Raw genomic sequence first — 21,802 nt, 5'->3', positions numbered from 1 at the left:
GGAGAGGGAAGTCTGGGCTTCCCTGCTAAAGCTGTTGCCCCCGCGACCCGGCCCCGGATAAGCGGTAGAAGATGGATGGATGGATGGATGAAGATACAAAAATGTATCAAATAAATCTGCTCACCTGCAATTTATAATGGCGCATTGTAGTCACCTTCGTGCACTAAAGTTCGTTCAATCTCAGCTGCTCAACATCGTCAGTTATTTGCTGTTGTATAGCCTATTCTCAAAATGCAAATGATCTGTTAACTTTATTTTCAAAGAATAGTTTGTTTTGTTATTGTGTGGTTGGTGTCTTATATGAAACTGCGACATTGCGCAATTTATTGGACAGACTTGTTTAAGATCACACAGCGTAATTTGGGTGGCATTTTATTTAGTATTTTTAAATCATCTTTTTATTTTTGACAATATCTATAAATTTAGTTTCCTGCTCTTAATTGTGAATGCATACTTGATGGTTTTAAACGCTCCTGAAATTAAGTGCTGCTTGACGAGCCTATACTCTATTGTTGTCATGTATGTGACGTCACTGAAGGCCTATGGTTGAAATGCACGGCCCGCCACTGACGCCGAATCTGATGGAGTCAATATGCTCACAGTTCACCGCTGGCCACGTAACATCAGGATTCTCAATCACATAATCACCCAGCCGCACTAATATTGCTCTTCAGAAAGTAATCGACAAGGTGGGGGCGGGGGGATGGCAAAAAAAAAAATGTCTGTCTTTGTGCGCCTGGTCCACTGGTCCATGGACTGGTGGTTCTGGACCATTGCTGTATACTGTATGTCACCATGGCTGGACTTGGTCATGATGTTACATTTGAGTTGTGGAGGGATAGTTTACTGTCCCCCAGCAAGTCTGGCAACACATCTGACAAAATAGTCATTCACTCACCACTGTCCCCCACTGCTCACTCCACGCCAATTACCCAATCAGAAGAACCTCGACACAAGTAATATCAGTCAAAGCATTCGGGGACATGATTACAACTTTGGCCAAACAAATCAGAGACGATATCTTGGTCGGCCTTAGGACTATACCCAGCTAAGTATGTTCCGGCCTCAGCCTTCCCCTTTGGGTCACTCAGTCGATTTTTGATATATTGAAATGTAACTTCAGTGAGATGTCACACTCTGACTTGCCTCTGAAATATTTTTCCAGCACTATTCCCAATGTGGGTGAGAGTGCCATGAACTACTGGATTCGCTTTAAAGCCAAGGTTTGCAAATGTGTGGGCACATACAAAATGTTTTGTTTGTGTCTGGGTTTGTTCTATGTTGCATACAGCTGCAAACACTTGCAAAGGTGTTCGACAGAAATTCACAAACAGTTTTCAAATGATTTTTTCTTCCATCCATCCATTTTATCGATCCACTTGATCCTCACAAGGGTCGCTGGGGTGCTGGAGCTTATCCCAGCCATCTTTGGGCAGTAGGCAGGGGACACCCTGAACCGGTTGCCAGCCAATCGCAGGGCACACACAGACGAACAACCATCCGCGCTCACACTCACAACTCGGGACAATTTAGAGTGCTCGATCAGCCTGCCATGCATGTTTTTGGAACGTGGAAGGAAACCGGTGTACCCAAAGAAAACCCACAGTTTTTCTTGTCACCATCAAATTTTGTTAAAAATTTCTTCACGACAAGAAGAACTATTTTAGACCATTTAAATTATTATTGAACATCAGTGGCGGGCGGTAAGTTTTGGACCTGGAGCTTCAGTGGGTATTTATCCATCCATCCATTTTCCGAACCGCTTGATCCTCACTAGGGTCGCGGGGGGTGCTGGAGCCTATCCCAGCCGTCTCCGGGCAGTAGGCGGGGGACACCCTGAATCAGTTGCCAGCCAATCGCAGGGCACACAGAGACGAACAACCAGAGACCCCGACCTTTTTTGCCCCACGGACCGGTTTAATGTCAGACAATATTTTCAGTGACCGGCCGGATAAATACAACAATATAATATAATATGACCTCCATGAAAACTGTGGTATTTTCTATACATAATAATAAACACGAATCATGACACAAAGAACGCCCTGTCTGGCTGCAACACTCTCTGGTCACTATGGTAATGTTTACACGGGCCTTCAAAAAAAGATATGCCACAAATAAAAAGTGCATGAAAAAAACGACTCACCATTGCCGCTTATTATGCAGAGTGGGCTTGGTGCGTGTGAATCTCCCGTTGAGATAAAGCCGTATTTGAAATAGGACTCCTGATACTGTCTATTAAATGTAGCCTTTTCTTTCTTGAAAGTCATAGGTCTGTCTCCTGGCTGGGCCTTTTCCCCTTCCCGAAAAAACTTTTCAAAGACGTTTGTTTTTTACGTGGTCACCTATCATGTGACAAAGAAGCGCGCATTCACCTGCATCAAGAGTGACATACGGTAGACTGATATAACAGAGAATCCGGTAATTTTTCAAAATAAAACATCTATCAGATTCCGAAATGAATAAAATGGAAGGAATGTAAGTTATTTATTCTTTCTGTGCGGCCTGGCACCAAATGACCAACAGACCGGTACCAGTCCGCGGCCCGGCGGTTGGGGACCCCTGTCATAAGATGTGGCCTGACTATGACATAGGATGGGAAGAGTGTACTTCATAATCTCAGCCGTTTTACGGCTTCATCCATAATAAAGACATTCCAAATCGAAAACAGGTATGTCTTCACTCCTGATACTGTTGATTAAATGTAGCCTTCTTTTTCTTGGACGGACGTCGTAGAGTCCTCTTCTGTGTCCTGGCTGGGCCTTTTCCACTTTCCAAATAAATTTTCCAAAGACTCCTTGATGGTGTTGCCACCTCCAACATTAGACAGAAGACAGAGGCCTCAACAAACAAATGGTGCAATCTTCACGGATGTCAAACCAAGGCACAACAACTAAAGTCAAGGAGCTTTCTCAGCCATGTCCAATCCCTGAACAATATCACAGACGGAAACCAGACACCAGCTCTGGTTGGAAAAGCTCCAAAAGGAACCCCCACCACTTGACATACAGGTACCACCTACTGAGGAACTCCCTCCTAGCTCAGAATCACCTGAGAGTAAAATGTGGACAATCCAGGGTTGCTCAAAAACACAGGTGTCAAAGTCCAGTCCTTGAGGGCCTGCATGTTTTCCATGTCCCCCTGCTGCAACACACCTGGTTCAAATAATCAAGATCATTATCAGGCTCATTTAGAGCTTGCTGATGAGCTAGCTGATCATGACACCTATGCTCTAAAACAAAGGTGTCAAACGCCGATCCTCAAGGGCCGTTTCCCTGCATGTTCCATCATGCCTCAAGATTACAGTTGCTTGAGGCATACCTTGCTGAGATTAAACAATGGATGACTCTTAATTTTTTGCTTCTTGACTCCAGGGGCGGTTCTGGATCAATTTCACTGAGGGGGCCGGGCTGGGGCCAGGGGTTTTGATGGGGGGGGGGGGGGGGGGGGCACATTCAACCCAGGGCTAAAAAGACAGATTCGAAATCTTATTTGACTTTTTATTTCTTCAGACTTTGAAATTGTAGTCATAACATTACAGTGATGAGAAAAAAAACAGGATTAGGAGGGCTAAAATGTCTGCAAGCGTAACAATACGTCTGTTGAGAATATGGGGATGATATGGTACCAGCCTGCCGGGGACAAAAAGTGCAAATACACTGAAGCTAGACGTTTTACATGCATATAATTATCCAAATTTTAAAAGGCAATGTCTTATATATTGATCCTGTTGAATAAAAATTTAAATAAAAAGGGAGACTAAAAAAGTTACACACACACACACGCGCGCACACACACGCACACACACACACACACACATACACACGCACACACACACACACTCACACACGCAAATAGCACTCGTGTCGTGGTAATTTCCTTCTCTGCGGACTGCTTCTCAATTTCCCGCTCATTTTTAAATGGCGCAGCGCACTAAAGGGTCCGACTACAATGTTAAATCACGCACTTTGGTTCCACCTTTTACACGACTGCGTAATCTGCGCTCAGAGGGGGGGCCAGAATCGGTGCTACAGGGGCACTGGCCCCCGTTGGCCCCCCCCCCAGAACCGCCACTGCTTGACTCCAATAAAACCGAGATGATGATTATTGGCCCTGCTCCACACTGACACCTATTCAAGAACACCAATCTCAGGCTCGATAAATGTATGATTTCCCAAAGTGATTCAGCAAAAATATCTCAGTGTTATGTTTGATTCAATGCTCCCTTTTCAAATGCACGTTACAAATATAACTAGAACTGGGGGGGGTGGGGGCTGTTCACCATTGCAATATCACTAAGATACGTCCCATTTTATCTCCTGGTGATGCAGAAATGATAATTCATGTGTTTGTTACATCTCACCTCTATGATTGCAATGTATTGCTCTCTGGTCTTCCAATGTCCAGTGTCCAGTGTCAAAAGCTTGCAGTGAGTACAAAATGCCGCAGTGAGACTCTAACATAGTCCCTAAGCCCCCAGATATTTTTCTTTGGGGCTATCTTAAGGACAGAGTCTACGCAGGGAAACCCAGAACCATCACGGAACTCAAGAAAGCCATCAGAGAGGAGATGAGAGCCATTACCAATTCAGTCTGTAAGAACGTCAAGGACAACTTTGTGCTGCGCCTCAAGAAATGCACGGAGCTAAATGGAGGCCATCTAGAACGGAGAAAAAGAGGCCAAAGACCCTAGTGTTTTGATGTGATGTTTTGAATATAATAAACTAGTTATGGCCAAAGTTTCATTTCATTCGGACAAAACACTAATTAGAGTTGGGGCCCGTTTTTTTTGGGTCACCCTGTCGAACCTCATTTAAGGGGAGTGGAATGGACTGGGCTCTTATGGAACAATATTTTGGGCAGCATTTTCACAGCCCCGCTTTGTTCAGCGGAAAGGTCGGTGCTGTTGGACAGTCTGTGGCTGGATGGATGCATGGCTAGAGGAGCCGACAATGAGAAGAAAGAGTGTCAGCGCGAAGCGCCGATGCGTATGTAGAACTTGGAGTCGCGGCTTGGAATTGAAGCAGATTTACATGGGACAGGAGATGAGAGCCAATCTCTTTTCGTTAATGGACACTACAGATATATATATATATATCCTGGAATTTTCAGGAAAGTCCACTTTCATCTCTATGTAGGGGAGGCAGGTGCACTGATTAGGGAGATGCCCAGCCCACACTGAAAAAGGCAACAAAACACAAAGGGGAGGGGTGACAACGTGGACTACAGAGGGCAAACAATGGATTCTAACAAGTTAACAATCATATTTATTACCCTTATTACCATTAACAATCTCAGTCAAAACACATTCATGTTCGTCAGCCGTTTTTCTCTGTCCATAAGATATTCCTTCTTTGATAAAAGTCACACAACCTCCCCCTTCTACCTTCTCCTGGATCATACCTTTTACCTTTCAACACAAAATCCAAATGTCAAATTTTGAAAATATTTTTTAAATTCTTGTTCACTTTGTATAAAACTTCCAGCATTCGACTAAAGAATGAGCAATGACCATGAGGTATTCAACCAATTTGGGACTCTTCATATTTAGCACTTAATATTTCGTGAATGCCCTCAGCTTAATCAACAGTGCCCCAAACATTATTAGCCGCTTCTATGACTGATCTAATCCTGTCACTTTTTCGAGTATGTTACATTAGCAAATTTGCTACAGCATAGAAAAATGGTATAAAATGATTTTCCCAATCAATATAGTCTCTTTTGAAAGTTTTGTTTTCCATTCACAACAGCCCAGAACTAGGTGAGACCACTGCTCTGACAAGTATCAGTTCGGAACAAAGGTTATCAACCAGTTTTGCTCCTTGATGAATGATGAAATCAAAAAGTAAATATGTGATAAGAATGTGTTTCATATGCAAAGACATCATGGAAAAAAAATTATATACAGTCATTACGATTTAAATAACCATAACATTACATAAACAACAAACAACTAATGAGTGTTCACCGCATTTTCCTCTCTGATATCACAAGGAAATGATTGCGGTTGGTGACGCATTGTTTGGCAACATCTTACCTTTGATATCCATTGCATTGTTGTGTTGACAAATTCAGAAAGGATTCAAGCCCTTATTTTCACATAACTGATTGCGGAAATTGTATGTTTTGTCCACTTGGGCATCACTGGCTGCAGATGATCACATTACATTGCTTGTCCAATCAGTGCTGCGGGAAATTTAGTTCGTGCAGTCGTCAACGTGTGACTGTCGTGATACTATATCGTGTGATTTTTTTTTAGAATGTTTTAATACATGCTATGTCGAGCAAAAAAAAACAAACAAAGTGGTGGGACGAATATGGAGCACATGGATTCACATGCATCACGGAACGTGATGGGACTCAGCATTTGTCTTGCCAAGTTGAGCAACTCTAGTCTCGCACTGGCAAAACTGAAGGAACACTTCTTGAATTTTTATTTTTCAGTAATGAAGGGTTCGATGGATGTGCATCTGAACTGGTTGGGTTCGGTACCTCTAGTAAGGTTAAGAACCACTGCTCTAAATTACTTGTCCAGAGGAGTGTGAGGGCAGATGGTTGTTGTCAATGTGTACCCTGCGATTAGCTGGCAACTAGTTCAGGGAGTCCACCGCCTACAGCCCAAAGACAACTGGGAGAGGCTCCAAGCACGCCCTGCAACCCTTGTGAGGATAAACGATTAAAAAAATGGATGGATGCTTTGTACTTGTTTGGAAATACATGTATGCACATTTTGAGAGGTTTTTTGAAGCAGTTTTCAACACAATGTGAGGCAGAGCAATTTTACCAACATCCCAATTAAGGAAACAACACTGAGTCTTCACAATTTGTTTGCCAGCATCCAGTGTGTTAAGACCTCGTACAGCGCCAATCAGTTCTTGATCATTCAGAATTGAGCTGAGAAACCACGTTCCTGCGCAATCTTGCACGTTCCTACACTAACGCACACACGCGCGCGCACACCACTCAGTCAATGTTGATTGGGATAAATAAGATCTCCTTTTTTTCCCAACTGAATAGAGGCGATAATGGGCCGTTATCTTAGCCCAGTGGGGGTGGAGTGGGGGGGGGGGGTATGCGTTGTTGACCTGCGTCGATGAGCTACCGTGAGGAGGAAATGTTCTGATATGCTCCCTGCAGAGAAGGGAGAGGAGGGAGGATAATGAGATGAACCTTCGGTATCATTCTCATGTCTAACATGGGCATAAGATTGCCACGAAGAGATGATCATGAAGAGAAGCAAATACGTTCGTTTAGCTTGTAGCAGCGGGGTAGCTTAATTGTTTGAATTATATCAGTTTTTGATTTTTTTTGTAATAAAAAATACAATATCTCACTGAATAATAAGAACAGATGAGGGCTACCGTTTACCCGAGCGTGACCGGGAACAGTAACAGCAGAGTAAAAAAAAAAAAATCCCGCCTCCAGAATTGGTTTCGTTTTATTAAAGCGAAACAGTGGAGTCTTAATGAGGTTTTCCAAATACGTTGTCAAATGCTGCTGAATACAGATACTGTAACAACAACGTTGACCATATTTTTTTAATCTCTAAAAAGCATTATAATATTAAATGTCATAAATTCCCACCCAAAAAAAACATAAGTGTTAAACGCATCTAAAATAAAATGTTATGTAATGTAATGTTTTCCATTCTCGGTGTGTTTCAGTCTAATTGTCGTCCAGAAATGAGTAATCGGCTTAATTGATTGTGTTTACAACTGCGCTTTGACTCAGCGAAATATTTTGAAAAGTCTACAAGACCCTAATTGAATTAGTTCTCAATACACAGGCGGTTCACACCACAAATGAAGTGCTTATCCTGTCGCTAATTCGTGACGTCACTACAGTATATAGTCTGCCTTTCTCACAGTTGGTCCCATTCAAAGCAACAGTCTGCGTTCTCCAGAGCACCGTGCCTCGCGAATACAAAGGGGGAAAGTTCCATCCAGAGTCACCATGACACAGATTTAGTCGCCCCACTCCACCCCCTCGGAAACACGTCATTGTTTGTTTGATTTCACTTTTTTTTTTGTATTCGACTTTCGTAAATTCTCCTCTCCCGATCACCAGCCACTGCGCCAGGGTGATGCCCGCCGGGATGTTCAGCATCGACAGTATCCTGTCCGGACGGCCGAGCTGCAAGGAGCCGCTGCTACTCCACCGGAGCGGCCCAGTCGTGCTGCCTGGGGGTCTTAATGACTCTTTTTACACCGACTACAACGGATTGTACGCCGCCACATGCGGCCCCCAAGGCCCCGGAGTTCAGTCGGTGAACGGAACCAGAGGAGGATATAACGGCTATTACTATGGGCAGCTACACGTTCAAGGCACCGGAGGACTGCCGTGTTGTGCTGCGGTGCACAGCCTGAGCCCACAGCAATGCCCCTGCATCACGCCAGGTACGACATTTCGCACCTCTGCTTTCTTGAAATTGCGTCGTCTGAATGAATTGTCCTGATTTTTTCTTTTTTGGCTGGCAGTAAACGTAATGTTGTCTCTACTTAAGAGTGGAGTAAGCGATTTTTCGGCACGTCTCCCTCCAAGTGAACGCAGTTCTTTGGTGACTGTTTCAAAAAAAAAAAAATGTTCTCTTGAAATGGCAATTTCCGTGACATTCTTCGATGGAAACTGTCGAAATAGATGAATTAGAAATACCGTGTACGTATCCAAAAACGCGGGCGTTGAAAGACCCAAGACATTTAAGTTTGCGCGAAACAATAAATGGCAAAAAAGAGAAGTTTTTTCCCCCGAGATTTGCCATTTGGCCTGATACAATGGCATACGAAAATTGACGGAAATTGAAACGTAAAATTGAGACTGTTAGGTGTTAAATGCGCCTGAACCAAAGCCAGCCTAATTGCTCTGGCTGGCGCAGTCGTAACTCTCGGAGTGTCAACATTTCTAAGATGAATGGAATCTGCTTCAAACTGGTTAATGCGAGAATGGTACATGATTACGTCATGTCCCTATTTCCATTACAGTATTTAACAAGGTTGTGATTGTTTTGTCAACATGAACCCTGTGCATTCCAGCGATTGTCTATAGACTCGTAGTTTATGCCGGTCACATAAATGACATCAAATATGTAAATAGCATTATATAATTTAAATAGTCCGTTTGGCCAAAACACATCTCTTGATATTACACGACTGGTACTATCACAATCGGTCAGCCTCGGCATATTGCAAGAGTTGATATATTCATAATACTGTAACTGGTGTGTTGTCCCGTTATGACCCCGTGTCCCTCTTGCATTTTGCCTCGCAGCCTATGACGGTCCGGGATCGGTGTTGGTTTCCCCAGTGCCGCACCACATTATGTCCTACGTGAATATGGGCAACTTTTCTCGGAATGAGCTGCAACTCCTCAACCAGCTCCACTGCCGTAGGAAGCGACGGCATCGAACCATTTTCACTGACGAGCAACTGGAGGCTTTGGAAGGCCTCTTCCAAGAGACCAAATACCCCGACGTCGGCACCCGAGAACAACTTGCTCGCAAGGTTCACCTCCGGGAGGAGAAGGTCGAGGTCAGAGGAGTCACTTTTCGTATATTTTTTTTCTCCACAATTTTGCAATTTTACATTTATTCGTGCGCGCGAACATTGGCATCTGCTTCAGTCATTTTGCGAACGGAGAAGTTCGTTTGAATGCGCTTCAATGTTTGCCTCTGTCAAAGTATGCTTATCAATAATTGATTAAAGTGTACCCGTACCTGTCAACTCATACGGTTTAGCCATAGTTCATACGGATTTTGTGGTGAATCTTACGTATATGGCCGTATCGCACAAATCATACGGATTCTGAAAATTTCCGGCTTTTTTTTCACCAACTCCAAATGATTTGGAGTTGGTGAAAAAAAGTAACGCAGGAATACAACTCTGAACACAGTAATGCCACTAAGTAGAATGATGATTAGACATTAACCAGACATTGTATTATGGAGATCTACAATAAATATCATTGAAAATTTCGTGTTTTTTTTTCTGCCGTTATTTAGACATATAAAATGCTTTGGTATGTTATAAGGATTTTTTGCTCTTTATAAGGATTTTTTTGGTAGTTTATACAGGTTGGCGCTCCGAAAGGTTGACAGGTATGTGTACCCTAAAATTCAAAACATAACGATTCCAATGAAAACATACTGTATAGATTTACGGTGATTGCGTAAACACAAGACGACAGTGGCGACAGCGATTAGATTTATCTTGATTCGAAAACAGCAATCTAAATTCCCGGGGGGGGGGGGGGGTATTTTTTGTGTCGAACTTGGGTATCGTGTATATTTAAAAAATAAAGGTGCATGGGAAAGATTTGCGGCATGAATGATTGAGGCTGGTGAACATTAGTTAAAATAGACTACTGAGGATAAAAACTGATCTTTGTAGTTTTTAAAATACTGATTTCCGTTACCTCTAAAAGGCATTATGATTCTACTATTACTGTAGTTTTTACTTTAACTGGTCGAATTCAATAAACCCAGAGATTTTGTTTGTATTTACAAAGCAAAAATAAAACGAATCGAGATCATTTTCCACATATTTTTAATATGGTTATTAAGAATGATATGGCTTGTTGTGTAAAACAACAAAAAACTAGGGTCCATCATTATTATATATATATATTATTATTATAAATAAATGACAAAAGATTGCTATTAAAGTGATGCTTTCTTACCAGGTTTGGTTCAAAAACAGACGGGCCAAATGGAGGAGGCAGAAAAGGTCGTCATCGGAGGAATCAGAGAACACTCAGAAATGGAACACAACGAAAAAAACTTCCGCGGGGAAAACCGAGGAGAGAAAAAGTGAAGTGGACTCAGACTGAATTCAAAACGATCGAACCATGCGTACGTTTGCTTGGACGGGTGATGGTGGTGGATGGTTTGTGTTGCACAGATGTACAGTTCCCACTTGTGTTATGATGCGTTGTCTATTTATATCTAATTTAAGTTTGAATGTTAAGAGAATTGAGAGACGCAATGCCCAGTGTTTTGCATGACTCTTGACTTTATGTCACAGAGCTACATGTGGCAACTTTACATTTCATGTTGTAAACCTCGGCTTCAGTTGCAAAGGTTCTGATTTCGCCCAGCATGCCGAGAATGGAGTTTGTCTGTGCAATCTGTGCAGAAAACGCCCGCGAACGGTTGTCGACAACGCAGAATTGGAATAGGAGAGTATTCCCTTAATTAAAATAAAAATACTAATCCATACTTATTTGGGCGACGATTAAACATTAAAACATACCTCATTACCCAGCACGTGACTGCTAATTAATTTACACACATGGGGTGAACACGAGTTGACTGACTTTTAAGAATGTATTTTGCATTTAGAATTCTCAAATCAAGTAAAAACAGAAATGTAACATTTTGACCTTAATATATCTTTAAAAGTATAAAAGGAATTCTCACTTGCGGTATTTATCATCATAACGGGCTATTTAAAATGGTGCAGTGAAGAATGTATAGATTTATTTGGACAATGTTTTTTTTTTTTTCACTTAAATTTGTCATGTTTGACTGTCAGATAGTTTTGGTTGATACACAGATGAGAACCAAGAGTAGATCGGAGGTTCGGTGCTCAATGCTTCCTGCACGTTACAAAAACATCCAGAAAGTAAGTGCGTATCTTGGGAATGTGAGTGTCAACGGTTGCTTTCCTTCGTGGCTGGCGACCCGCCTGCATGTGTCCATCCCCCGTCGCCGAAAGTAAGCTGCATGCGGAACATGCTCAATGCAACCAACTCATCCGCGACCCTAACAAGCGGGAGAGGAAAAGGAGGGATGTTGGATCATAAAATGATGCCGCGACATGCGCCCCCAGTACTTAAAAACGTAACATTTACCAGTGACACGCTTGATTTAGGTCACGTCAAACGTTTTCTCTATTTGGATTTAATGTTGCGGTGTTTCAGAAATGAACTTATTCCATGATGATTGTTTATCGTCACATTTCGCAGTAAAAGCAAGAGGGCATATATTCATTGGATTTAGTTCATTTCCATCCAGAAAAGCATTTAAGATATCCTTTATTTGTCCCGCAATGGGGAAATTACAATCAGAATTCAGAAAGGAAAACGCTGGGTAGGGAGAGGGGGGAAAAAAACACGCTCGAACTATCCTCTTCTGAGGATAATTTAAGCCCAGGATAAAAAAAAAAAGACCCTAGCACATAAATAAGCATATGACAGTTACAACAAGTCACAAGACATAACATGTAATAAGGGTTAAAGCAATACAAGCGACTAGCTTGAATGCAAAATAAAGATTACATTAGGTCACGCAATTACATTTGCGCAAATATTGTTCATGTTCGATTAAACGTGCAAATATTGTGTCAGAAAATACGGCCCGTTATAGTGTGCATTGCTCAGAAAATAGGCTGCGACTTTAGTCACTTTAGTGAGACAAGAGGAGGGCAAATCATATTTTAATTGATCGTGTCTGAAAAGGGAACGACATATTCAGAAATTAAGATTAACTCATTCACTCCCAAAGACGTTTTTAAACGTCTTTTCAGACTTGGTCCAGAATTGGCTGGTATTGAATGAGTTAAGATATCCTTTATTTGTCCCACACTGGGGAAATTTACAGCCTACAGCAGCAAGAATGTGGGTAGAAAGAAGAAAGAAGAGAAAAAAATTAAGTGAAATAAATAAAGTAGGGCAGCCCGGTAGTCCAGTGGTTAGCACGTCGGCTTCACAGTGCAGAGGTACCGGGTTCAATTCCAGCTCCGGCCTCCCTGTGTGGAGTTTGCATGTTCTCCCCGGGCCTGCGTGGGTTTTCCCCGGGTGCTCCGGTTTCCTCCCACATTCCAAAAACATGCGTGGCAGGCTGTTTGAACACTCTAAAATTGTCCCTAGGTGTGAGTGTGAGCGCGGATGGTTGTTCGTCTCTGTGTGCCCTGCGATTGGCTGGCAACCGATTCAGGGTGTCCCCTGCCTACTGCCCAGGTGACAGCTGGGATAGGCTCCAGCACCCCCGCGACCCTAGTGAGGATCAAGCGGTACGGAAGATAAAGTAAAAGGACGAAAAGAAATCAAGCATGTAAAATGTTGAGGGTTGGTTTGGAAATGTTTCAGTGGTCCGATGGCCTCGGCACGTATCAATTATTCAGTCCTCGTTTACCGTTTGTCACTCAGTAGCGCATGTCGTGACAGGAGGGAACACATATCAGAAAGGTTTCAATTAGCATAATGCGGTTGTAAGGATCATACATTTTATATGCTTATTTCCATCCTGAATTAACCATCTTCGTAGGGGGAGGGGGTGCAATTTATGTGCATAACCGCCACTACACGACAACAAAGGTATTCTACTTAATGTGAAAGTGTACTTCAACTTAATATCACCATTAAAACTATCACAGAATACGGGATGCCTAATGTACTTCATACAATTATAATAATGTGCCAAGAACAGCTAAAACTCCTTCCCAGTAAAATCCACCTGCCTTTCAAAAGTGAGTATTTCACCCATCCGTAATTTACAAAAACAGTTTTCCACAATAAACTGAAAATGAATTTGACATCGTAGCCTTTACATGGAGAACTGTAAATAGATGATGAACGGCATCACGGTAAACGTTTATTGCACTTACAATTTTCCGCTTTTCATTTAAAAAAAATGAGTGAACACGGAACAGAATATCAAGCCTAAATTAAGTGTCCTCTTTTTTTAAAACATGACTTATTCATTGTGTCATGCTGATTTAATAATGTAAATCACCCGATTGCAAAGAGCAGGCCGACCAGGACGCGAGGAACGTTATCATTGAAAACGGCACTCTCGGCATCGCGGTCCGCAGCTCCAAGCACCTTCGATAGGACAACAGTATTTTGACGATTATTTTTTTCAGACTTTATAGAAATGACTTCATTCACACTCGACGCCCATCTCTGAAGAAAACGTTTCGGGAAAAAAATGAGGACTCGGCTCCTTTCGGGCGGAACTCGGTTCTCTCCCCATCTTTTATTCACACACTCGCGATTTGAAACGCTGATGTCTTTGATTGCTCAGTTAATTTGAGCTTCAACGTTTTTTTTAAAAGTTGCGTGACATGAAATGTTGTTGTTGAAGGTCCACAGACAAGCTTTCATGTGTAAGAGCGGGCAAATGCTCCAGTAGCTGACGCCCCGGACGACCTCTTCTTGCATTTCCCTGGCTTGAATCCTGCACTTATTACAAGCGGTGCAAGTGTACTATTGGAAACGGGACTGTTAAAAGTCTGACTCGGCTAAATTAATATTTACAAAATAAAACCTTTTAGCCTACGCATGAAAATAAATGCGTGCCTGTAGTTAGATATATACAGTATTGGTTCGATCAAATTTAAATCATGAATCAAATAAATGATACTTTAATTAAAAATAAGATGAAAATCAAAAAATTAATTACATTTCATCGGTAATTTCAACAATATCGAAAAATTAGTCAATGCGACTCAAATGCATCTCTGGTCTCTGGCCATCAGCCATTTCTGGATGCGCAGAAGTTGAAGTCTGTCTGCCGTCAGTGTCTTCGACATCAATTTGCTCACAGGTAAGAGGTTTGACGAACAACACTTAATATGAATAATATCAACTATACGACTCCAACAGCTGAACATAAACGCCGTACACTCACACACACGCACACACGATCGTACACGTACACACTCAAAAACACTCACGCGGGCACTTTTGTCTTTCCCGAGCTACTGTCTATTAGAAGATAAGATAAGAAAACCTTTATTAATCTCGCAATGGAGAAATTCCCAATTCACAGCAGCAAAGTTATCAAAGGAAGAAGTAGAACAACAAAATATAGGAGCTGCTGGAAAGGCAGCCACTCTCGCGGCGCCACCTTGGCTTACTTGACTTTTTATTGTTTTCTGCATGGAGTGAGGGTTGGGACCACCTGTGGAGGGATGATGCATCAACTGTTATTTTATTATTCATTGTCAGATTTGTTTGTTTATTTTCATGTGCCAGGATGTCTGTGTTTTTGCTATCCAATATTTTCCTCTTATAGGTCAATGGAAAGGGTTGGTGAGTTCTAAGCAATTACTGGGAGGCTACACCTGAAGAAAAGATATATTGAATTTACAGGTAAATATTTTTTTCGGGCTTTTTCAATGTTTTGTATCGGAGGCACCTGCTTTGGAGCTGACTAAAAAGAAGTCGTGTGCAGATGAGGCCTGTGAAAAGGTGTGGCACGGTGGGCAAACTGCATAGATATGTCGGGACTGTGTCCCTGTTGCTCGATACGGACGCCTGCTGGAACTTTAGTACCATTGCAGGCAAATCGACAAAATTAATTCTGTGACTGTATGTAATGTTATTTACCTGTATAGGTTAATATCCATCCATCCATTTTCCGAACCGCTTAATCCTCACTAGGGTCCCGGGAGGTGCCTATCCCAGCCGTCTTCGGGCAGTAGGCGGGGGACACCCTGAACCAGTTGCCAGCCAATCGCAGGGCACACAGAGACGAACAACCATGCACGCGCACTCACACACCTAGGGACAATTTAGAGTGTTCAATCAGCCTGCCATGCATGTTTTTGGAACGTGGGAGGAAACCGGAGCACCAGGAGAAAACCCACGCAGGCTCGGGGAGAACATGCAAACTCCACACAGGGAGGCCGGAGCTGGAATTGAACCCGGTACCTCTGCACTGTGAAGCCGACGTGCTAACCACTGGACTACCGGGCCGCCTATAGGTTAATATGAGTTGCAAATATGTCTTTAAAATACAGTAAAATAATGTGAAACATCTTATGTGATAATCAGAGTATAAGTGTTGTGATTGGGAATGTGATGATGCATTTGTCGGACAACTTGCCTTTAAGGCTTCAAAAGGAAAATATTGCCTCTTGTTCCGAAAGAAAATTCAAGATATGAAACTGTAAAAATACAGTATGGGCTGCTCGTGACAGCTCCGAGTTTCATGAACGCAACATACTTATAGCTGCTCTGCCATTGGCTATTATCTAGAATCTTCCTGGCATCTGGCAAAGAGGGACCTCTACTGAATGTGTCTGTGTGTAGATAGAATAGATGTGTCTCTGCGGCGTCCTTGTCATTCGCCTCTCAGGCCGTGAGGCGTTCCGATAGTTTTACGTCAATATGAATCACCCAGAAAAAGTGTTCAGCAGTCGGGCAAACTCTCACTCTGTTCAACATAGTCCAAAGCAAACAACAATATAGTATGTTGCTGTTTGCCTTGGACACGGGGCTGTGAAATTTCCGCGGATTTGCGGAATTCCGCGGATTCTGTTGTGAAAAATATGACTTTCACAAAACCTCTATTTTTACATAAAAAATCATTGGGGATATGTGTAGGGGGAGGGGTCTACTTGGCTTTAACCGTGCCTCCGACACCGCAGCTCAATCCAGCCGGACACGCAGAGTTTTACGTCAGCTGAGCTTAGATGTTTTGACTGCAACTCGGCAAAGCCGACAAGAATTTAACGCGGGCTAAAAATTGCGTGACCTGGCACTGCGTAGGTGAATCTTCCTGACGAACCACGACATTGCCGTACTTCCTATATTTACGACATTGCAACGACTGCCTTACAACATTCGCGCCAACATGTCTAGGCTGCCTACTCGGGCGCCATCTTGACTTTGAAAGAGATTTTGGTCTCTTTATAAATATGGTAGCTAAACCCTGGTTGAATAAAAGACGTTGTGGACAAGACAGCTATAGTTTGTAGAAAAATATAGATTTGGACAGAAAAGAGAAAAGAAGAGAAACACAGATTGATGGAGCGCTTGTCCGTCCGACCTCGAGCGTCATGTCGTCTCAACTAGCTTAGCTGTTGTCGTGGCTAGGCTAGCTTAGCTGTTGTCGTAGATCAAAGCTCTTTGATGTGTAACGTCCGTTGTGTCAGCACTGATTGGTTGAAGCTAAAAGATGTGCGTGCGTACATGTCCGCGCTGATGTATGCACAGCGGAGCGCAGCGGACTATCGACTGCGGAGTTGCGCTTCACTCGAGTGGCGTCGCTACAGATCAACACCGTTTATCCGGAACACGGTCGTGGGGAAACTACCTCTGAATCGAATCATTATTGGGAGGCAAGTATCAAGTTCCTCATTGGCTTCTTCTTCTTTGCACTATGATGGATGCATGAACATCAATGAATGAGCACGACTCAGGCGAATACACAATGTTTTTTGGTGCTTGACCAGCTTACGTGTGTTGTCGCCAAAGTGGACGCTTGCCGACTCTTCGTCGTTCAGCACAAACGCAATATTTGGCACAAACACGTCTGGACGTGTTTTGAAAAGCCATCGATATGCACCCTCCAAAAATAAAATAAAACAAAACGTTATTTCAAACATGTTTCATAAGAATTTGGGGGTATTTTTTTATGTCACAAGAGGCCAGAACCGTCCGAATGCCTGTACTACCATTTATCCACACGAGGTCACTGTTGCACCGTTAAATTGCTGTCAGAATTGAACGTCTGTTTACGCCAGAGGTGTCAAACATACGGCCCGCGGGCCGGAATCGGCCCCCAAGGAGGTTCGGTCCGGCCCGCGGGATAATTTAAAAATGAAAAAAATGCATTAAAGACAGAATGAATGTTTTAAATAAAATGCAATTCCTGGATTATCCGCTAGGGGGCACACTGTTTTGATCACAGTAGAAGAAAACATTGTTTTGATCGGGGATCACCGAGATAGACCCAACGCAGCAAATGATATGAAAGCGCCAATCAATGCTTCTTGAGACCAAAACAAAGGAAAGAGATGAGATTTTGGTGATTCATAGCTCAGTATGGTATCATGTTAATGGTTCGGCCCACTTGACATCTACCGAGTCCGTATGTGGCCCACAATGTGAAATGAGTTTGACACCCCTGGTTTACGCGATAATGAAAGTGCACAATTTGACCCAATGCACGGTCGCCCTTTGTTGACGGCAAGGGCGGTTCCAGGGTTTCAGTCTCTCTCCCGGGGGCCAAGAGACTGAAACCTTGGCTGGTGTGAGTGCCGCGTCGCCGCCCGTCTGCTTTTTTTCTCAAACAAACTACAGCTTCATACATGCAATAGAAAACTTACTTTCGTCTCAGATTTTTTTTTTTGATTTGTATAAAATTTTAACTTTCAAAATTTACTTGCTGACATTGCCTACTCTGTTGGTAATCTTGTGTTGTGAAAAAAAACAACTTTTCCACTCTGTCATGGTTGTACAAGTCCTATTTTATTCCATGTGTCCTTTACAGGATTATAAATAATGGTATAAAATTACAAAAAAATGTCATCTATAGAATCATCTAGTACTTGTCTCTGTTTAGCTTTTTTCCCCAGTGCCACAAAGTGTCTGTCCATCTTTTAGATTACAGCTATCAACAATGAGTTGGCAAAATATTTATGTACATTTTTTCCCCTCAGATCCCATACGTACAGTAGTTGAATACAGTTCAGAGGAGGGACAGAGGTCAGCACATTCACGCTTCTTTTTTTGTTGGATTTTTTCAGGGGGGCGGCCAAAGGTCTCGAGCGCGTAGAAAAATAATCTGACATGAGGATGACAGCAGATGAGAATTGTACAAGATCATTTGGGTGGCGATATAATACTCTCATATTAAACATAAACTGCTACCAGTCTTCTCACCGTGAAGAATTTGTAATAAATAAAAATAAAAAAACACACATGCCCAACTGTCCATCCCCATGGTAACCTCCCTCACAAAAAGGTTGGAGCAGAACATTCAGTTCCCTATTGTGTGTGTGCGTGAGACATTGCAGTCAAGCTTAAACGCGGAACAGCGGGGGGTCCATGTTTGTAGTCCTTTGAAAAGAGCGTGCGTGTTATGCCTGACATTGTCCGTGTGTTTATGGCTGGCTACATTCTTTGATTTCCACAGTAAAAGACATGAGCGTCCGCCACTGCCCTGCAACATGAGATGACATCACTTATCCGGAGAGCCCTCGGTAACACCCCCCCCCCCCCGCCCCACCACCACGCCTCAGCAAAATGGCCGCCATGCGTCTCACAAGCCACATGCTTTGTAAAGACACCTCAGGAAACCAGCTAAGAAACACTGTAGAGCTATTTGATGGAACGAAAGGAACAGAAAAGACGACAAACCCAAAAGTGCACCTCCGCTTGCTGCTGTCTCTATGACAACAGCCTCCTGGGCAGCTAAAACACTGCTGCACCTGTCAATCAAGTTGTCAGGGGGCGGGACGCTCGGACAATTAAGAACAACGCAGAAAGCAAAAAAGAAAAAGGAAATGACTGACCCACAAACAGGAAGTTGGGGGGGCTGACGCTGCCCCCTGGAGGTGGAAACAGAAGTGCACCCCAGACGTTGTCATGCAGGTGGCCTATCGGAGGAGGGAGGACGACTGACGGGATGCTTTTTGCTTTTGGCCCCAACTCGAGCCCTCCCCCACCTGACAAACAACTCTGCCACCCCTTGGCCCCGCCCCCTCCTACGCCCGCCCTCGGAAAGGCACGCAGGAGTGCACAAGGCGACATGTTAAAAAATAGCGGTCTCGTACTTGGTGTTGACTGCTCTCTTGGCCTCCTGACCCGGCTCCACTGTCCACGGGATGTTGTTGTGACCCTTCTGCCCCATGGACGCCTGCTCCTTCTGAACACGCGCACACGCACAAACACACACACACATGCAAACATGAAGTACAGTGAGATAGGTGCAACTATTCACACTGAGCCGAGCAACTACTTCAGCAACTTGTCGTACGAGTCCGCCCTCTGGTGGGACTTGAAGTAATCAGCGTCAAACCTTGAAACTTTGAAACAAACCAAAAACGGGTTCACATTCCATTCAGAAATAAACAAGCCAACCTCAATGGACACACTTCAAATCATTTCTTCATTCTCTGAAATCTACACGACAGCCTTTGGAATTGCGCAATGATCAATCCCCGCTGGCGACACTGGAGACGATGAAATGGAAGCAAACTGTCATGTTTCGGTTTGTGACCAACAGGTGGCACTGTAGGGCTCTCCCTGCAGCTGCAGACCTGTTGGTCATTAGGTCGTTAGCCGTTTAAAAGGACTCCCGGCACGGCCACTCAGTGTCGGGTCATTGTGGCTGTTTGTTGCTGTTTGTTGGCTGCTGTCATGTTTGTTTCGGTCATGTTTAGATCATTGCTATGTTTTATCTTCAGTCATGATTTTTGTTTGATACTTTGTACTTTATTTGTTTTGGATTCAGTTCTATGTATTAAATACAATTCGTCAAGTTCACCCTGCTCCTCCCTCTTGCCTGCTTTTTGGGGTCCTCCACCACCTCGCAACGTGACACAAACACGTTTTTGGAATGGAGAAAAAAAAGCGACTTACCTTTTCTATTTTTGTTTGCAGAACATCAGAGTCCTCCGTTTAGGCCTGTTAATGCTCAAGCGTGTACACAAAGAGAGCGCGTGGTAGCCTCACGACTGCTTTCATCGCCGGCCAGCGTCAACCGTTCCACTCACACACAACCAACTCTGACAAAGGAGTTGGTGGAGTGTCGTGATGGTCTTTCATCACGATGGCGCTGGTTCTAACGTCAGCTATAAATATGGAGCGTCACTCAACAATGTTGAACAACAAACAACCCCCCCCCCCCCTTGAATTGGGAATTTCTCCATTGCGAGACTATACAAAGCAGGGGTTGGGAACCTATGGCTCGCGAGCCATATATGGCTCTTTTGATGATTGCATCTGGCTCGCAGATGAAAAAAATATTCTCGCTTGATTATTAATGCATTCATCGAACGATTTTTCACTGCTTATTTCCTGTTCGGGCTGCAGTTGGCTCAAGGAGCCATTTTGATCGAGTGATACTAGCCAACGTTGCCGTTGCTGTGGAAACAGGTATACCCCCTTTTGAATGAACCCGCTCGGCCATTAGCTCAAAGCTAATCCGAAACTAATAAGATGGCGAAAAGAAAAAAAGATGACGAGTTTGGGAGACTTCAGGACAAATAGACCGAAGGATTCGCCTTTGTGGAGAGAACTGGTTCTGTGGTGTGTCTGATTTGCAATGACAAAATAACATCGATGAAACGGTCGAATGCAGAGCGGCACTTTGACACACCCCATGCTACGTTCGCATCAAAATACTGTGCGAGAGATAGCAGAAAGGAAGCGTGTAAGATACTGAGCAGTGCGCAAGCTAGCCAGCAGTAACTTCACGTATGGACCCAGCAAGCAGACTTTCATTCCAATAGTTTTGCTGGATTTTGAGCAATCGTGAGGAATGGAAAACCATTCACATTAATGGTTAATAGTATCACAAAATTATTTTAAAGAATACATTCAGAGGCTTATTATACTGAATTTTTGATGAAACCACTTTTAAAATACAGTTGTTGTATATATAAAAAAAAAAAATCCTCGTCTCACCCCTCGGATGGTGTCAGTCCCTCATTCAGCTCGGGTCCTCGACCAGAGGCCAGGAAGCTTGAGGGTTCTGCGCAGTATCCAGTAAACCGGTTGTTAAGACTGTGAAAAAATGGACAGATGATGCAAAGCTAGCTCTACAAGAATGCTTAGACTGCACTGATTGGGGCGTCTTTGAAACTTCAACGGGCACACTGGATGAATACACAGACACTGTAACATCATACATCAGTTTCTGTGAGGACATGTGTGTACCAACGAAGTCCTTCCGCTCCTTCAACAATAACAAGCCATGGTTTACTCCCAAACTCAGGCAACTCAGGAAAGAGAAAGAGGCCGCATTTAGAAGTGGAGATCGGGCACTGTACAAACACGCCCGAAACCAATTGACAAAGGAAATTAACATCGCTAAGAGAAGCAATGCAGAGAGGCTGAAAAACCAGTTCTCTGCT

At 43.3% G+C, this 21,802-nt stretch overlaps 1 protein-coding gene and 1 long non-coding RNA gene across 2 annotated transcripts in view; one reads left to right on the top strand and one right to left on the bottom strand.

The window, feature by feature from the left end:
• The first annotated feature begins 7,962 nt into the window (after positions 1-7,962).
• Positions 7,963-11,211, top strand: gsc (goosecoid). The gene is made up of 3 exons (XM_086127744.1): positions 7,963-8,395; positions 9,264-9,523; positions 10,674-11,211. The coding sequence occupies exons 1-3, from the start codon at positions 8,083-8,085 to the stop codon at positions 10,818-10,820; spliced, it is 720 nt and encodes a 239-aa protein (XP_085983870.1). The 5' UTR covers positions 7,963-8,082; the 3' UTR covers positions 10,821-11,211.
• Positions 11,212-11,525: 314 nt separating this feature from the next.
• Positions 11,526-21,802, bottom strand: part of LOC147196761 (uncharacterized) — a 45,230-nt gene continuing 34,953 nt past the window's right edge. Inside the window, exons 2-3 of the long non-coding RNA XR_015102616.1 lie at positions 19,499-19,590; positions 11,526-11,754 (exon numbers count right to left, since the gene is read on the bottom strand). This is a non-coding gene — a long non-coding RNA (uncharacterized LOC147196761). The remainder of the gene's footprint in view (positions 11,755-19,498; positions 19,591-21,802) is intronic.

The sequence above is a fragment of the Hippocampus guttulatus genome, chromosome 13 (genome assembly GCF_054856545.1).
Source record: "Hippocampus guttulatus isolate MCC_2025c chromosome 13, RoL_Hgut_1.0, whole genome shotgun sequence".
Lineage (NCBI taxonomy): Eukaryota > Metazoa > Chordata > Actinopteri > Syngnathiformes > Syngnathidae > Hippocampus > Hippocampus guttulatus.
This window is presented reverse-complemented; position numbering and strand designations above follow the sequence as displayed.